Source organism: Nematolebias whitei, chromosome 13, assembly GCF_014905685.2.
Source record: "Nematolebias whitei isolate Nwh7 chromosome 13, NemWhi1, whole genome shotgun sequence".
NCBI lineage: Eukaryota > Metazoa > Chordata > Actinopteri > Cyprinodontiformes > Rivulidae > Nematolebias > Nematolebias whitei.
Window position 1 is genome coordinate 41,892,080 of NC_056510.1, and position 19,071 is coordinate 41,911,150.

Sequence of the window (19,071 nt, forward strand, 5' to 3'; positions counted from 1 at the left end):
ATGGATGGATGGATGGATGGATGGATGGATGGATGGATGGATGGATGGATGGATGGATGGATGGATGGATGGATGGATGGATGGATGGATGGATGGATGGATGCTTTTCTAGACTGTAGGAATCCTGATAATTACGAACTTTATGTAAAGAACTAAAAGTTGCTCGAGCTCATTGTAATTTTAACTGGTTACATTTAGACTGAAGATTTTTAAGAGGTATGCCATCAGAAATAATCCTTTAATCCTTGTCCTTTTATCTGGGGCCTGCCAATAGTAAAGTATAGAAAGCACTGCAGTGCTGCCTTCTATACTTTTTATGATGTCACATCTTGTTATCCACAACTAAACAAGTCTGAACAGGTTATGTCTTTCTCTTGTCACTTTGAACACAGCCTGAACAGAACAATGCTTCCAGACACATTAAAACGACTGGTCCAGTCACAAGATGTGTGCTTTTACTTTTAGTGACGTTTTGAGTTAACGTGGTGACAAGTTTTGGAAAGTTGTCGTATCTGTAACTGAAATGAGAGAAGTTGATGAGAGCATCATCCTAAGCATGCATCAGGATATTTGATGAGAAGAAATGAGTGAGCACCAATGTCTTCTTTCACTTGTAGTTGAATCATTTTATTTCAATCTGCCATATAGTTTTTGCACAGCAGCTTTTTGTGTCACGTGCATTTCCCTGACAGTTTCTCTGTGACATGAATACATGAAGCTGTGGTCTCCAAACCTTCCTTCTCTGTCCCCTAACATGGATGGCTATGGTGGTGTTGAGGATCCCCAGGCTGTAGATCATTGATGAGCTTCTGGAGTCATAGCCATAGCTAACTTAGAAAACACAAAAATGGCTATAACCCAGTCTTGTCTATAGATATCTAGTTAAAAATTTAGTGTGTTAGAAGTCGTCAGAATTTCCTGACATACAGTGACGGCTAAGAAATACTTTCATTTTTTGTTTGAAACTTTGCTATAAATAGTTGGAGACCATGTCTGTTAGCAAAATATCACAAACCACTCAACAGCTTTTAATGAAACTCCCTCACTGGATGGATGTCTACAGCTGATTCACCAAGTGGCAGGTTTCTTGAAGTTTCCATTGTTTGCTAGTTTCCTTTGAAAGTAAGTTTTCACCACCGGCTGCCATCGCGCCTAAAATTCCTTCACATAATGTTTGGAATCATCATGAAGCTCGAGTTGTCCCATTTTTTAAATAAAGGTCTGGTTTCCACGATGGCATCATTCTAGAAGCCAACAAAAATCAAGTTTTCAAACTGGCACGCGCATGAAAAACAAGCTTGTTGCCAGCCAGGTGATAAAAAGCTAAACTTCAACAAACTGAATACTGTTTGTAGGTGAAGGTGGAGAATTTGAAAATGTAATATTGCCAGCACAGGTCACATATATTCAATAAACCCCAAGAGCTTTAGCCATCAAATATTTGCCATTTTGGGTTAAAAACATGCCTCTAATAAAACACGAGTACAACTTGACCAACTTCTGATAGAAAGCACCAACTTTTTAAAACCACGCTGATTAAGTTATGTTGCACATATCAGTTCAGCTGAAAAACATTGTGGATTATTTATGTCTCAACGCTGATTAATTTTAAACTAAATTTGGATTTGAAGCCTTTAGATTCACAGAAAGCCCACCCATCTGTTTTTCTGCAACGCTACATCTTGTCCCGTTCGTAACGGCTGTTTTGGATTCATTCTGACCGGACGTATGTGAAGCTCTGTGATCAGACAGCACAGCCGACAGGACATTTCTCACAACAGCACCCTGGCCTGCAGGCATGTAGGGTGGAATTAAAGGTTAATTAAGCAGACGATGAACCTATTAGATCACAGAGTGAGAACTTGAGTCATCTTTTTTTTACCAATGCCAGAAGAGTCCTCCACCATGGGATTGATCTCCACCATGGAGGCGTCGTACTTGATAAACAGGTTGTAAAGTTTGATCATGTTCTCGGCTGCCTCGTTCACCAACGCGGGTGGGAAGCCCATCTTCTGAGCGACCTGCAGCAACACAAAGCATTTCATCACAGATCAGATCACCTCCTGGAGGTACAGCTGCAGTCCCTGCTCACACGGACTGTGAACAAGCTCCTTGCCTTGGTTTTCAGTCTTGAGCTGCAGTAGGGAATCATTCAGGTGTTTTCAATGTACAGTAATACTCTTCTTATAACAGAATCAGAAACTGGAGCCTCGTTGGTAAACTCCAGCAGCAATCAGATGCACAACATAATGTTTAAAACATTTGCGACACAGCAACTCAAACAGTTAAACACAGTAATAAATAGGCAGAATTTTAAACTAGTCAGAACTTTACAGAGTTCTGCAAATGTGGTCCATGTTTATCCAAGAACATCAGTGGATTTTCATCAGCCTTCCTCAACACTTCCATCAAATATACAGAGTCCCTGGTACCAGTGTCAGCACTGACAGGCCAAGTGTGCAGCTAAATGATTCAGCAGAACGTCAAGAGAAAGGAAGGACTCGCACTGCAAGAAGAAATGAGTGTACGAGCCTCCGGTCTGCCGTCAGCGTGCAGCAACTTCTATCTCAGAGCAACACGACGAGAACAGTGAAAATGAACCCAAAAGGTTTTAGCTGTCACAGCTGAACAAGGTGAAAGTAATCCCTGAAAATCTCAGAGGAGCTGAACATGCAGACAACCCTCTGTGACTTCCTCTCAGTCAAAAAAAAGACTTAACATCTAATTTGTACTCGTTTCATTTATCGTTATTGTCAAACTATAACCATACTCACTCAGAACAGAATAATAAACTTTTAAACTTACAGGTGCTGGTCATAAAATTAGAATATCATGAAAAAGTTGATTTATTTCTTTAATTCCATTCAAGAAGTAAAACTTTTATATATTATATTCAATCATTACACAGACTGACATATTCCAAATGTTTATTTATTTTAATGTTGATTATTATAACTGACAACTAATGAAAACTCAAAATTCAGTATCTCAGAAAATTTGAATATTGTGAAAAGGTTCAATATTGAAAACACCTGGTGCCACAGTCTAATCAGCTAATCAACTCAAAACAGCTGCAAAGGCCTTTAAATGGTCTCTTTTTGGGAGGGGGGGATTCACAAAGAGTGGACTGCAGCTGGAGTTAGTGCTTCAAGAACCACCACGCACAGACATATGCAAGACATGGGTTTCAGTTGTCGCATTCCCTGTGTCAAGCTACTCTTGAACAAGAGACCGCATCAGAAGCATCTCACCTGGACTAAAGACAACAAGGACTGGACTGACTGCTGCTGACTGGTCCAAAGTTATGTTCTCTGATGAAAGTACATTTTGCATTTCCTTTGGATATCAAGGTCCCAGAGTCTGGAAGAAGAGAAGCGAGGCACAGAATCCACGTTGCTTGAGGTCCAGTGTCAAGTTTCCACAGTCAGTGATGGTGTGGGGGGGCCATGCCGTCTGCTGGTGTTGGTTCACTGTGTTTTCTGAGGTCCAAGGTCAACGCAGCATTTACCAGGAAGTTTTAGAGACTTCAAGCTTCCTGCTGCTGACCAACTTTATGGAGATGCAGATTTCATTTTCCAACAGGACTTGGCACCTGCACACAGTGCCAAAGCTAATTATTTTGGTTTTGGTTTAAAGACCATGGTTTCCCTGTTTTTAATTTGCCAGCTAAGTCACCTGACCTTAATCCCATAGAATTTATGGGGCTTCTTCTTAAGAAGATGTGATACACCAGACCCAACAATTCAGAAGAGCTGAAGGCCACGATCAGATCAACGTGGACTCTCACAACACCTGAGCAGAGACACAGACTGATCGACTCCATGCCACGACGCATTGCTGCAGTAATTAGAAACATCTGATCTAAAAATGATGCAGAAGAACTGGTCCATGTATTTGTCACGTCTAGACTGGACTATTGCAATGGTTTATTATCTGGGTGTCCAAATACTTCTTTAAAACTTCAGTTGATCCAAAATGCTGCTGCCAGAGTCTTAACTGGAGTTACTGGGAGAGATCATATTTCTCCAGTTTTAGCTTCTCTCCATTGGCTCCCTGTCAAATCCAGAATTTAATTCAAAATCTTACTTCTAACCTACAAAGCTCTCAACAACCTAGCTCCATCTTATATTACAGATCTTATTGTTCCATATTTTACTAACAGAGCACTTCGCTCTCAGACTGCAGGTTTACTTGTGGTTCCTAGAGTTTACAAAAACAGAATGGGAGGAAGATCTTTCAGTTCTCAGGCTCCTCTCTTGTGGAACCAACTTCCAGTTTCTGTCCATGAGGCTGACACATTGTCCAGTTTTAAGACTGGGATTAAGACTTTCCTTTTTGATACATCCTATAGTTAGGGTTGGCTTGTCATGCTGCCTTAAGCTTAGACTACTAGAGGACAAATTGACCTCATTTCCTTAAATGAATTGTTAAAATTGAATAGTTTTCATTTGATACTATTTCTATCTTAACATGTGATTCTTGACCTGCCATTGTGTATCTGTTACTACCAAACCCAGCCAGTTGAAGCAGATGTCCACTTGTCCTGAGCTGGTTCTGCTAAAGGTTTCTTCATCATGAGGGAGTTTTTTCTTTCCACTGTTTCTTCATGCTGGTTCAAGATGAGAGTTAAACTCAGAGCAGTCTGCTCCTCAGATGAATAATGTTAAATTATTATTTTTAAACATGAATGTTTCTGTTCAGTCCCTGAGACGACTTCTGTTGTGACTTGGCGCTTTATAAATAAACTGAACTGAATTTAATTAATCCAGGCAAAATGAGCAACAACTAAGTACTGATGCTGTACATGTTCATACTTTTCAGTTGGCTAACATTTCTAAAAATCCTTTTTTTTAAATTGGTCTAAAGTAATGTTCTAATTTTCTGAGATACTGAATTTGGGGTTTTCATTAGTTGTCAGTTATAATCATCAACATTAAAAGAAATAAACACTTGCAATATATTAGTCTGTGTGTAATGAATGAATAGAATATACAAGTTTCACTTTTTGAATGGAATTAGTGAAATAAATAAACTTTTTCATGATATTCTCATTTTATGTCTAGCACCTGTATTTTTGTGTCTTATAGAGTGTCTCACACAAATATGTTTATCTTTCAACAGAAATAAATTAAACAGAAGGTTTCAAAGTTCATGCTCAATAGTCCAGGTTAAAAAAATCCAACAAAGTTAAGTCAGGTCCTCTGGACGGTTTCTTTGTGTTAATACGTTTCATCTTTCATCCAAAAGACTTCAGGTAGTTCACGTGAGCTTGTTCAAAGGATCAAGAGCTGTAAAAATAAAAAATAAAATGACATGAACTGCTGTTTATTACTATAGGACATCACTTTAGCTTGTTAGCTGACGTACTTCTGGGTTTTGTTTGTATTTCATTTCTATGAAAAGAAAAGACGGGTCGTGCGAAATTGTCAAGAAGAGAAAAAGAGTAAAATGAGAGAAGAAGACCAAATGGTGGAAGCTGAAGAAGGAAGAATGTTGTGATAAATTCAGAGAGGAGCTGTTAAAGGCTCTGGGTGGTGAGAAAGAGCTTCCAGATGACTGACTGCTACAGCAACAGTAGTTAGAGAGACAGGTAGGAAGGTACTTGGTGTGACATGTGGACAGAGAGGAAACCTGGTGGTGGAAACGTGAAGTGCAGGAAGATAAATTCTTTGCCAACTCCTCAATTCTTGACTTTCCTGACATGTTTCGTGGTTTTTAACCAACAGCAGCACAATTTCCACCGGCACCCTGTTTGTCAACAGCACCGGTGGTGGCGGTGGTTAACCCGGGCCTGGACCGATCCAGTATGGTTTCACTTTGATGAACTTGCATTATAGTTTTGGCAAGTGTTCTACGTCGGATGCCCTTCCTGACACAACCCTAAACATTTACCCGGGCTTGGGACCAGAACCACAGATACACTGGCTTGTGCTCCCAGGTGGCTGGTTTGTGACATGAGACACAAAAGCTTCTTTATGAAAATCAGAAGAAAAAGTCAAACTGGGATAAAACTGATGTTTTTATGCATCTTAATTAGAGCTTTCTTTGTGCTCTAAACATGGCATGAGAAGTGAGGAAGGCTGCTGAGTTTTCATTTAAAGAGGAAAAAGATACATTTTGAAGTCTGTATTTTAAAGTTACTGCTACATGTAAAAAAAGATAAAGAGTGCCTGCCGCTCTCAGCTTTGATTTTTCCTGAAGCTGAAAAACACAGAACTTCTCCAACCTGTGACTTCTCGTCTGCTATTGATTGTACCTTGACAGCCTGCTCCTTTGTAATACCCTGCACGATGTCGATGGGTTCTTTCACTATGGCGTCTGGATTTTCTGCAGCCACGTCTTCGATGTTCACGCCACCCTGCGAGCTGCCAATCAGCACCGGGCCCTGTGGCACACAAGAGGGAGTAAGGACAAGTTATAACGTGAGTTCATCCATCAGGTTTTGGTTCAGCGTGTGAAAATCAGTGAGTGTGGTTAAAATCAAAATAAAGCCAGAACTTCTGCAACAACTATTTAAGCCATTTTCCTTTCTTTCTTTAATTGTTTCATTTGAAAATGAAGTATGTTTGTGCAATGTTCAAACAACATGTGGTGCATATTTAAAGCCCACCAGTATCTCACAGTACAGCAGTGAATACTTACAGTCAACTAACGAGTAGTTTAGTCAATCTCACTTTCACACAGGTGGGGAACAGCAGAACCAAAACCTCACGATGTGACAAAAAACAAGAAACAAAACGTTCTGTGTTCGTGTCAAAGGAGAAGAAAACCACTCCACGCTGGCTGCTAAGTGACAACTCATTTATTAAATGCTCAAATCTAGCATTTGTGATTTCATCTGAGGGCATTCAACTGACTTACAATAGACTAATCAAAGTGAAGACTGCAGCTCTGAAACACATTGATTGTGAAACACATGCTCGCGGCAGCCATGATTATCTGTTAGAATCAGGAACACGCAGCTGCAGTTTGTAACATTTTCAACACGAGTCCCATCAGAGAGAAAAGTTCTCCATCAACCCCTACCTGGAGAGGTTCTCACCTGTCCCTTTGAGGCAGAGCACTGATGACCACTCAACCTGATCGTACTACACGTAGTCAAACAATACACGTTTATTTACTACACGGCTTTGGGATGATGCAGTTCACATTTAGATTCATTGCACAGCGGAGCCAAAAAGGCTCTCAAACCTGCCCAAGTCCTGAAAAATCTACTCTGGGAAAAAAGACTGCTCCTAATTTAAAAGGGATACTTCATACATTTCGAAGTTGGGTTCTGTAGAATGTTATGAAAAAGTATTCTCTTACCCATTGTAGATAGTTTTATGAACAACCTGAGTTTGGAGAAATAACAGTTTAGGCCTGGCAGGACAGAAGAGCTAACAACTAGTCCAACTATAGAAAGACCAACGTGGATTGCTTCCATTTCACTACTGCAATCCAATATTTCATCATGGTTCATGCAAATACTTCTTTGTAAACTTTTGTTGCCATCAGTTTCACATCGCACGGCTACTTGCATAGTATTCTGGTGTTAGAGGCTGTTGCACTTATAATGCAACTTGGGGCACTTTCGGAAGAGATATAAAATTTATGTGGAAATAATGGCGGTACGCTAAATTGAAGGCTGTCTGAGGGTTTAAATCACAGCGTTTCCATGAAACACCACATTTTTTAAAGACTGCTGTACAGAAAATGACAAAATCCCCTTTTGGAAGTGAGTCAGCTCAGAAAAGTCCATTTGTTGACCAAATGGTCTGAGCGGACACATTTATAAAATGGATTTTATAGAAGGATTCTCCCCTCCCCTGCAGAGGGGCAGCCTGACAGTGGCTGTGAGCTGCACGTGTAAACTAACTCCTGTTAGACATGTTTACATATTCACATGAACATTTGTCGTAGGACAGAGTGAATGTGACCAAAGTTTGCGTCGTTTCCAAAGTGCAAACTTTATAAAGCTGAAACTTGAGGTGCACCTTGAAAATACAGAACTTTCTATTGCTTCATAAGTTACAGTCTACAACAATTGTTGGAGCCTTCAAGAATAAGAATTATGCTCGGAAACTTAGGTCGTTTTCACACCAGATAGTCCGGTAGACTCGGTTCGGTTCGGGACCAATATTCATGAGCTTTTGTTACATTTGAGCTGGTGCGTTTGCATTCACACTGCACTGTGCAGTCGAGTCAACCTGTTGAACCAACCTGTTCCCCCGCTCAACTGTGGGGGCGCTGCACCAAGAACTACTGAAAGAAACGACACAAAAACCTCCGAAGACACTTCTTCTTCTGTAAATAAAAATAAAAATGAAGTGGCATCAAGTTTTAGCAGTTTTAGTAGTTATATTTTGTCATTTTTCAAAAATGGACTCAGCATGAGCAGAAGATGAGACAGAAGACCATGGAGAATATTGTTTTTCACACAAGGCAGCTGACGGCTCCATATGAGGTCAGAGAAATGTGTGTTTGTTTGCCCTGCGGAGCGGGGCTCAGTCTGTTTACATTCACACTGTACTCGACCATGCTGGAGTTCGCTTCTACCGGACCGAGACCTTGGTTTTAGCCCGGGCCAGAGTTCGCCTTTTTGTTCCGTGACAGAGTTTGATGGTGCGTTCACACCTCCCCAGACGAACCGGACTTTCTAGGAAAACGAGCTAGAGTTCGATTAAAGCGGACTAAACAGGGCTGGTGTGAATGCACCCTTACACTTAGCTTATTATGTCCCAAGTTTTTCTATGAAAACCAAAACATTTACCTGAAATCTTTTCAACCGTTTCTACAAGTTTTGATGTTCCAGACTGGGAAACGAGCAGGAACTTAATTCAATTCAGTTTATTTATATAGTACCAATTCACAACAAAGTTGTCTCAGGGCACTTTACAGGAACATTCACATACAAAGAAAAGCCAATTAGTAAAGTTCTCTATCCAATAATGCTCAGCCAGGTCATCTGGACAGTTTCTTTTTAGTAGAGACATTTCGCCCTGTATCCAGAGGGCTTCATCAGTCTGAGGAGTTCCAAGTAAACTGTTACCACACCAAGCAGTAAACTCCTTAAGTGGACCAACCAGTTTGCTGGAGATAAGATGGTTTCTGGGCACTATCCTGTCCCCTGTTGACTCCTTCCAGGCAGGCAGCAACAGCCAAAGTGGTTCAAGGCAACGAGTGGCATGGAGGCTGCACAACTGCAGAAAGAAAAGCTTTGCAGAGAGTGGTGAAGGCTGCACAGAAGATGTTGGAGTCAGCCTCCCCACCATCACAGACATCTACACCTCCAGATGCAGGAAGAGGGCCACCTGCATCATGAAGGACCACACTCACCCAGCACACACACTTTTTGTCCCGCTCCCCTCAGGAAGGAGGTTGAGGAGCATTAAGTGTAGAACCACTAGACTGAGGAACAGCTTCTACCCTGAGGCTGTTAGACTCATGAATCTCTAACCAGGATAATCACTGTGGGAAAAGAAAAATCACTGTAATTCCACTCGATTGTTTATATGAGCTGCTGACTATCCATGCTGCTGATCTCATGCTGCTGATTTCATGCCACTGTGTTCATTCATACTCATCTGCTCACACAGACTCATGTTCGTGCTGCTGTTGTTCTGCGTACTGTTTTTTGTACTACTAGTGCTTAGCTTATTCTTAGTTTAGCATATTTCTCAGGTCGTATCTTAGATCTTATTGCGGTTTTTCTTTTACAAATTATACTTTTTTTGGATGTAACTGGGACCATGTGTACACAGTTTCGTTCAACCACATGTACCACATATGATGCACATGACAATAAAGAAAACCTTGACCCGTGACCTTGACAAAAACAGTCCAAACACAAATGAGGCTCTAGTGAAATTTTTAAAGTTGTCTCATCTGAGAGGGCAGTGATCCTCAACCCCTGGGGCGCGGACCGGTACTGGTCCATGGGTCCATGGGTCCATGGGTCCATGGGGCAATGGATACCGGGCCACACTGAAGGGGAAAAAACGTTTTATTTTGAAAAATCACCAGATTCTCTCTACCACATCAGTCTATGACTGTTTTTTTTTTTTTTGCACTGATTTATTGTGTCCTGTTTTTAATCTTGTTTTGTCTTGTGAAGCACCTTGGTCAATGCAAGGCGTTGTTGGAAGGTGCTATAGAAATAAAGTTTATTATTATTATGACTCACTCTTGATGCAGGTCAACACACACAAGTGGTTAGTTTCAGTTTGTGCTCGGTGCATGTGCAGATCAGTTCTACACTGCTGGTGAAGAACAAAGCAATTCACCTGCGTGGTCTGGAGCAGACAGGTGGAGGTGCGCAGCTGTATCTGTGCATTTTGAAGGATTACACTGCGTATCTTTCAACCCGCCTGACAAAGATTGACTGTAAAACTTTAAATAACTAAAACTATCATTTTAACAATGACATCAGAGCTGTCGCTTCACATTTCTGCTTCTGCTCAAAAAAATCCCTGACCCTAAAAGTTCAAAGTCATGGGTAGGTTTATTATAAAACACAAAAATATAATTAAACGTTTTGCACTAGGCACAAGTTCCTGTGTTTTTGTGAACAATCTGATGTGAATCACTGCAGGAGTTCTCTGAACTTTCACCGAACTGACAAAATGGACGATGATCTCAGCTCATGAAGCCGTTTCTTGTGCAGTCAGAGAATTTGAAGCGAAAAATATGTTTTAAATGTTTGTAAAATACACCAGAATACAGGAAATGGCATTATTAAAAATTCTGTTGGGGAGGACCCCCAGACCATGTCCCCCGGTCCGTGAAAATATTGTCTTGGCATCAACAAAGTCCATGCTCAATAATCCAGGTATACAATCCAACATTTTTTAGTCAGGTCATCTGGACATAACTGGTTTGTTCCACTTTGGAGTAAGATGTTGGGGGAAGAATCAGTTTTCTGATAAGCACCTGCTGAGATGAACTTTACTCTCAGTGACTGTGTAGTCATTTAATGTAAACTCAAAGTTATTAAAAAATGGTCGGACAGAACAGGATTTTGAGGAACTATTACCAAGTCATCCTGATGCATGCTCAATAATCCAGGTAGAAAAATCTAAAAAAGTTAAATCTGGTCCTCTAGACATTCAAAAAAACAAAAAGCAAATCAACAAAAAAATGTAGAAACGTTTCGTCTCTCATCCGAGAGACTTCCTCAGTCTGAGGAGCTGTTTTCAGCTCAGTCTCTTAAATAGCACCGTCTCAGGGTGGATCAACCAGTTTGCTGCTGACAACCAAAACCAGCTGATGAGAGACGAAACGTTTCTACATTTTTTTGTTGATTTGCTTTGTTTTGTTTTTTTGAATGTCCAGAGGACCAGATTTAACTTTTTTAGATATTACCAAGTCCTTAATCTCTATACCATTGGTCAGAACTAAATCAAGAGTGTGATGATAAGAATGAGTAGATGTGTGGACGTTTTGGGTAAAACCAAATGAGTCTATTAAATTATTAAAGGCTATGCTTAAACTATCACTCCCAACATCCACATGAATATTGAAATCACCCATTATGATGATTTTATCAGTATTTAATAATAAGTCAGTTAATAATTCTGAGAATTCAGACAAAACCTGAGAGTAAGCGCCTGGTGGACGATATATAACAACTAGTAAAAGTGTTTTTTCTGATTTCCATTTTGGATAAGAAAGACTGAGGGACAGCGATTCAAAAGCATCATAACTAATAATTGGTTTGGCATTAATCAATAATCCTGACTGAAAATAGAAGCTACTCCTCCACCTCGGCCAGTTGTTCTAGGAACATGAAAATTTAAATAATTAACAGGATTGGATTCATTTATACCAGCAAAATCCTCCTGTTGTAGCCAAGTTTCTGTCAGACAGAATAAATCAATATGATGATCAGTTATCAGTTCATTAACTAACAGGGATTTAGAGGAAAGAGATTTTATGATTTTGCTCTGGTAAAGTAACTGTGTTTATTTTAATCAGATTTTTATGGTTTATATTTTTAGAGCTGATTTTTTGTTTATTTAATTTGAGCCGTGGGCGAGTTGACACTGTTTCAATGTGGGTGTGGGTGGGTAACAGAGGAGAAGCAGCAGAGAGGGGTGGAGGACTACAACTCTGCTTCCTGGACTGGACCCTGGGTTGTCAATAATTTGGGGGATAAACAAAATCAGCCATATTTCTAGAAAGAAGAGCGGCTCCGTCCAAAGTGGGATGGATGCCATCTCTCCGCATCAGACCAGGTTTTCCCCAGAAAGAACCCCAGTTATCTATGTAGCCCACGTCGTTGTCAGAACACCACCTGGACACCCAGCGGTTAAACGACGACATACGGCTAAACATGTCATCGCTGGTCAGGTTGGGGAGGGGGCCGGAGAAAACTACGGAGTCCGACATGGTTTTAGCAAAGTCACACACCGAAGCAACGTTAATTTTAGTGACCTCGATTGGCGTAACCAGGTGTCATTAGTGCCAACGTGAATAACAATCTTACCGTATTTAGCCTTAGTCAGCAGTTTCAGATAAGATTCTATGTCGCCCGCTCTGGCCCCCGGAATGCATTTGACTACGGCCGCTGGAGTCCCTAAAGCCACGTTTCAGACTATGGACTATTCCAATAACCAGGGTCTGCTTCTCAGTGGGTGTGTCACTGAGCGAGGAAAATCGATTAGAAACGTGAATGGGTCGGTGGTGAACTGGGGGCTTAGCCTTAGCACTACGCTTGCTCCGGACCGTCACCCAGCCGGACTGGGGTAAACAAAACAACTAAAGGTTAAAAGGTTTTTTACTATTTTTACTATGTATTAAAAATCTAATAAAATGTTGATGCAGTGTGTCACTCCAGGCTGGAAAGGTTAAATAAACAAATGTTACTTGATGTCAGAATTATTTCAAAGTCAAGGGCTGTTGTTAAAACCTGTCAATTTTACTTCCTTCTTCTCAACGGTGACAGAAGTTTTTTCTGAATGTTCTTTCAGTCATTCAAACATCACATATTAAAGCAGCTTTAACACTTTAACAGTCGTTTTTACTTTAGAATTTCTGTTTTGCTTATAATGAGACACTGGAGATACCAAAACCGTACCAAAATGAATCTAAATAATTTTAGGAACAAAGTTAAAATATGCAACGTGTACAAATACAGATAGTTTCCACACTATCCAAAGCTCACACAGCTCTGAACACTAATGTGGAAACTAAGTTATTACGTGGTAATTATGCAAAGAAGAGCATGTCAATCTATTTGAAATGGAAACTTGGATTTCCCCAAAATGTATGAATAAATAAAGACCACGAGGAGGGAAACGTGTCAGGAGACAGAGGGAGAAGAGGAAAGTGAAGAATGTAGAGTTGCAACTCTAAATGTGGGGACAATGACAGGCAAAGGTAGAGAGCTGGCTGACATGATGCTGAGAAGGAAGGTACATGTTTTGCGTGTCCAAGATAGAGGATGACATTTTTCGGGTACCGCGGGTCACGTGATTCCGGCTGGATTCTGGCGGGACCGGAGTCAACCTCATTATAACTCACGTGACCGGGACGTGACCGGACTGAAAGCTAATGGGAGCAGACAGGAGCGGGAACCGACCGTTAACCAAAAATTAAAATGAATCAAACAAACAAACAAAAAAAAACACGGGCGCAGCTATTTTGTAGTTTTCTTTCAGTAAGCCTTCACTTTAATACAAGTCAAAAGGACTACATTTCCCAGGAGTCAACTGTTCCAACCGTAGCTTTTCACCGAGGGGGAGGAGCAGCGAGCGAAGCGGTACTGAGTAACTGAAAATATTTTGCGACACAAGGTAAGAACTGTCTATTAATCTCACAGAACAGGCAGGAAAGTGTCAAATAACCTGAACTTCACGAGAGTTGTGTTGGTGCTGTGCTGCTTTAAACGTTTAGTCTCAGCTGTGAGGAGCTGCGGGGAGTCGGACTTTGTTTACCGTCAGTAAATGAACTCAAACAGCACATTTTTCTCCACCTTGTCCCTTTTAATTTAAAGATTATGCTCTGCTTTGTTATGTGGGGTTTCAGGTTAAAATCTTCATTATCTGTTGCTGTTTGTAATGTAAAAAAAAAAAACCCGAACTCTTCCTGGTTAAAGTGCATGCATTCTCCGGTAAAAATATCCCTATGTTTATATTGTGACGTCCTGCTGGATACTGAAATGGAGGAAAAATGTGAATAACCATCACTTTATTGTGTAAATAGTTACTGTCAGCTGTAACCATGTCAGTACAACAACAAACTCGTTAGTGAAAGCATTCTCCGGTAAAAATATCACAGTTTTTATATGAAAGGCTGGTTACACATATATTATAATAACAGTTATTGTAGGGGGACATATTGGTGCGAGGTCTGTGGGTCCTCCCCCATAACTTTTTGAATAAAGTAGCTGCTATTTCCTGCATTCTGGTGTATTTTAACAGGTTTTAAAACATCTATGTTTGCCTACATAAGTAAATACTTTATTCAATAACTGTTTCATAAAGCATGGCACAAGAAGTAGCACTAAGCTTTTTGTTTGTCTTTAATTTAATTTAATTTTTCTACCTAACACAGGAAGCTGTTAGCTCTGGAAGCAAACTGTTAAACAGCTTTGGACACAAAGACCCTTGTCGCACTCTTCAACAGAGCAGGTAAGATACATAACATCTTGTAATCTCTGCTTGGTACATTATGTTTCTTTTTTTGTTTGTCTGTTTAAACAATTTAAAACATGACAGTAATGTCACTGTTTAAAGGAAACAATTGCTCAATAAATTAGTAAAATGCAACTTGTTCTGTTTGGGTTCTTTCATCTAAGGTAGACATGGTGTGACCCATGGACTGGTTTTGAATTTTTGTTTTTACTGTAACTGACCTTCAAAAGAGCCAGAAACAGACTCAGCAGCTGATCCTCCGTAGAAACATTATATGGACTACAGGCCATGGATTATTTGTTTTATGACATTTAGTGAAGGTTTTTGTTTGGATTAAGACAATAAATGTCTCTATTTCACCACAGATGAACTGTTTCTGTTGCCATATCTTTTGAAATAAAACTGCACAACACAAAGTAATTTAAACAGGAATTGGTAGAAGATCAATTCAAATTCAATGTATTTCCTAAAAATTAAATGAAAAACAGGACCAGGACTCATGTTACCAGGATTGGGACAGGACAGGATTATTTTTTTTTTTTTACTCTGGACCAGGATTGGGACAGGACAGGATTTTTTCTGTGGGACCAGGACAGGACAGGAGTGAAAATCCACTCCTGTGTCATCCTCTAGTCCAAGAGACCAAGTGGAAAGGCAGCAAGGCTCACAACATTGGAGGAGTTCAAACTGTTTAATCATGGTGTGGATAGAAAGAGAAATGGAATAGGGGTGGTACAGAGGTAAAGAGGAGTTGGCAAAGAATGTAGTAGAGGTGAAGAGAGTGTCAGATAGGGTGATGTGCCATAAGGTAGAAGCAAAGGTCCGATGCTAAACATCATCAGTGGTTATGCTCCACAGGTTGGATGTGATGTGGAGGAGAAAGATACATTTTGGAAAGATCTGGATGAAGTGATAGAGAGTATTCCCAGGGAGGAGAGAGTGGTGATGGGAGCAGACCTGAATGGACATGTTGGTGAAGGAAACAGAGGGGACGAGGAAATGGTAAATGGACTGTACTTACACAGCACCTTTCTATCTTATTTCAAGATACTCAAAGCTCTTCACAACAATCTGTGCCTCGTTTACCCATTCATACAGCACTCTACTAGATCACTACAAAGATAATTGAACAAATCATTCTAAAGAGACTAATCAGAGCTTTATATCACATTCATACACTGATGGGACACACATCGGAGGCTATGAGGGGTTCAGTGTCTTGCCCAGGGACACTTCGGCATGTGACTGCTGGTGGAAATGAACACCCAACTCTCGCATTGGAGGACGACTGCTCTAATCACTCAGCCACAGCCGCCCTCCAGCAGAGTACTTTGAAGAGCTAATGAATGAAGCGAATGAAAGAGAAAGAAGAGTAGAGGTCATAGAAACTGTGGACCAGGAAGTGAAAAACATTAGTGAGGGTGAAGTCCAGAAAGCTCTGAAAAGAATAAAGAAGGGGAAGGCAGTAGGACCTGATGATCAGTGGAGGTTTGGAAATGTCTTGGAGAGATGGCAGTGACATTTTTGACTCAAATATTCAATGGCATATTTGAGGGTGAGAAAATGCCTCAGGAATGGAGAAGAAGTGTGCTGGTGTCCATTTTTAAGAACAAGGGTGATGTTCACAGTTGTAGCAACTACAGGGGAAGTAAGTTGATGAGCCACACAATGAAGATCTGGGGGAGAGTTGTGGAAGCAAGACTTAGACGAGAGGTGACTATTTGTGAGCAGCAGTTTGGTTTCATGCCAAGTAAGAGCACCACAGATCCATCTTTGCTTTGAGGATGCTGATGGAGAAGTACAGAGAGGGTCAGAAAGAACTCCGTTGTGTCTTTGTGGATTTAGAAAAAGCATCTGACAGAGTGCCGAGGGAGGAGGTGTGGTATTACATGAGGAAATCTGGAGTGACAGAGAAGTATGTTAGACTGGTACAGGACATGTATGAGGACAGCAGGACATGTATGAAGACAGCAGGACATGTATGAGGACAGCAGGACATGTATGAAGACAGCAGGACAGTGGTGAGACGTGCTGTAGAAGTGACAGATAGCTTCAAGGTGGAGGTGGGAGTGCATCAAGGATCGGCTCTGAGCCCCTTCTTATTTGCTCTGGTGATGGACTGACTAACAGATGAGGTCAGGCAAGAATCTCCGTGGACTATGATGTTTGCAGATGACATTGTGATCTGTGGTGAGAACAGGTGGAAGAGAACTTGGAGAGGTAGAGGTATGCACTTGAAAGAAGAGGAATGAAAGTCAGCCGTAGTGACAGAGTCCATGTGTGTGAATAGAGGAAGGCCATTGGAACAGTGAGGCTACAAGGAGCAGAGGTCACAAAGGTGCAGGACTTCAAGGACTTGAGGTCCACTGTCCAGGAAACTGGGGAGTGTGGTAAAGAGGTGAAGAAGAGCAGCAGCCCGGTTTTTGACCAGCACAAGCAAAAGAGAGCACATTACTCCTGTTTTGGCCTCCCTACACTGGCTTCCGGTTCACCTTCGAATCAAATTCAAAATACTCTTGTATGTCTATAAATCACAAAACAGCTCTGCCCCCTCCTATCTTACTGTTCTACTCCAGCCGTATGTCCCACCACATTCTCTCAGATCAGCGGACCAGTTGCTCCTAACAGTCCCAGGAACCTGCCTCAAGCGCAGAGGTGACAGGGTCTTCTCTGTAGCAGGCCCAAGACTTTGGAATGAGTTACCTCTGCTCGTTAGACAGGCCCCCTCCCTCACAGTTTTTAAATCTCGCTTAAAAACACACTTTTATTCCCTGGCTTTCTGCACTGTGTGATCTGTGCTGAGTCTGTGTGCATCACACTGTGTTGGTCATGTTGCGGTTGTTGTTGTTATCCATTATTGTTTCTGTTGGTTTCTACTTTTTGGTGTCCTGTTATGTAATCTGTTGCTGTGTGCTTGTTCTGTTTGTCCCTGTACAGCACTTTGGTGTGCTTTGTCACTGTTTAAAGTGCTTTATAAATAAATTGGTATGGTATGGTAAGAGAGTCCAGGCAGGATGGAGTGGATGGAGAAAAGTTTCAGGAGTGATTTGAGACAAAAGAGTGTCAGCAAAGATCAAACGAAAACATTACAAGACAGTGGTTAGACCAGCTATGTTGTATGGTCTGGAGACAGAGACATGGACAAAAAGACAGGAGACAGAACTGGAAGTGGCAGAAATGAAGTTTTTCCTTAGGAGTGACAAGGCTGGATAAGATTAGGAATGAGATCATAAGAGGTGCAGCACAGGTGGAACAACTGGGAGATAAAGTTAGAGAGACCTGATAGAGATGGTTTGGACATGTCCAGAGGAGGGACAGTGGGTATATTGGTAGAAGGATGTTAGAAATGCAGATGCCAGGAAAAAGACAAAGAGGAGATCTATGGATGCAGTTAGAGAGGACATGGAGGTAGATGGAGTAAGGACAGAGGATGCAGAAGACAGAGTGAGATGTAGAAGGATGACTCGTTGTGGAGGCCCATGAAGAAGGAAAAGCCAAAAGATGAAGAAGCATGAATAAACAAATCAAAATCAGTAATTACAAAAATATTTAATAAGCATCGTGTTTACACTCGGCCCACGCTGCCTTCGGCTGATTTTAATCAAGCAGATTTCTGGAGGGAATCTAATGTGACAGAACCCTCTGAAAAACCACTTCAATAATGAAAAATGTCAAATGTAAAAAAAAAAATAAAAAAAAATTGTTACTTTTAAACCTATGCTGCCATCTAGTGGTGAACATGTGATTAAATAAGCCCAATCCAGTACAAACTTAGTGATGATGCTTCCACCGTCTAATTTTACATATTGTAAAGCACAGATTTATCGTTTACTGCAACAAAAAGTAATTTTTTTCAGTGATTTGGACGCAGTATAGAGACAGAAAGCAGCTCAATGAAGTTCATACTGGAGATAATCTTTTAGATGCAGATTCATTTGTCTAATGTCTATTTAATCATTTCCTTTTTATTTTTTGTTGTTAGGCAGATGGGTAATGTGAGGGTTTCCTTTGCTTTTCTTACATTTTTCTGGTTGCCTGTGATTTACACCTTGTGATATAAAAGCATAATCACATAAACCTCGCTGAGATGATTAGGAGTTCCTGTCATTTTCCATCTCAGCAACCCCAAGAAATGGGGGGGGGGGGTGATTATACCTTTTTACTGCAAAACTGAAGCAGCTCAGAAATCTGTCCAAATGAGAACTCAAGAGACAATGAGCTTAACAATAATAATTCTGATCTAAATATCAGAACACTAACGTGGACATTTTGTGTTATTAGTCACTTTCACTCTCCGTACATTAGATTCTTATACATACATATACATATACATATATACATACATATATACATACATATATACATATATATGTATATGTACATACGTATATATATATACACACACACATACATATATATATATATATATATATATATATATATATATATATACACA

At 40.6% G+C, this 19,071-nt stretch overlaps 1 protein-coding gene across 1 annotated transcript in view; it reads right to left on the minus strand.

Moving 5' to 3' along the window:
* sucla2 (succinate-CoA ligase ADP-forming subunit beta) overlaps positions 1-19,071 on the minus strand; it is a 78,605-nt gene that overhangs the window by 31,630 nt on the left and 27,904 nt on the right. The window contains exons 5-6 of the mRNA XM_037686637.1: positions 6,257-6,385; positions 1,883-2,021 (exon numbers count right to left, since the gene is read on the minus strand). Coding sequence (XP_037542565.1) covers positions 1,883-2,021; positions 6,257-6,385 — 268 coding nt within the window. The remainder of the gene's footprint in view (positions 1-1,882; positions 2,022-6,256; positions 6,386-19,071) is intronic.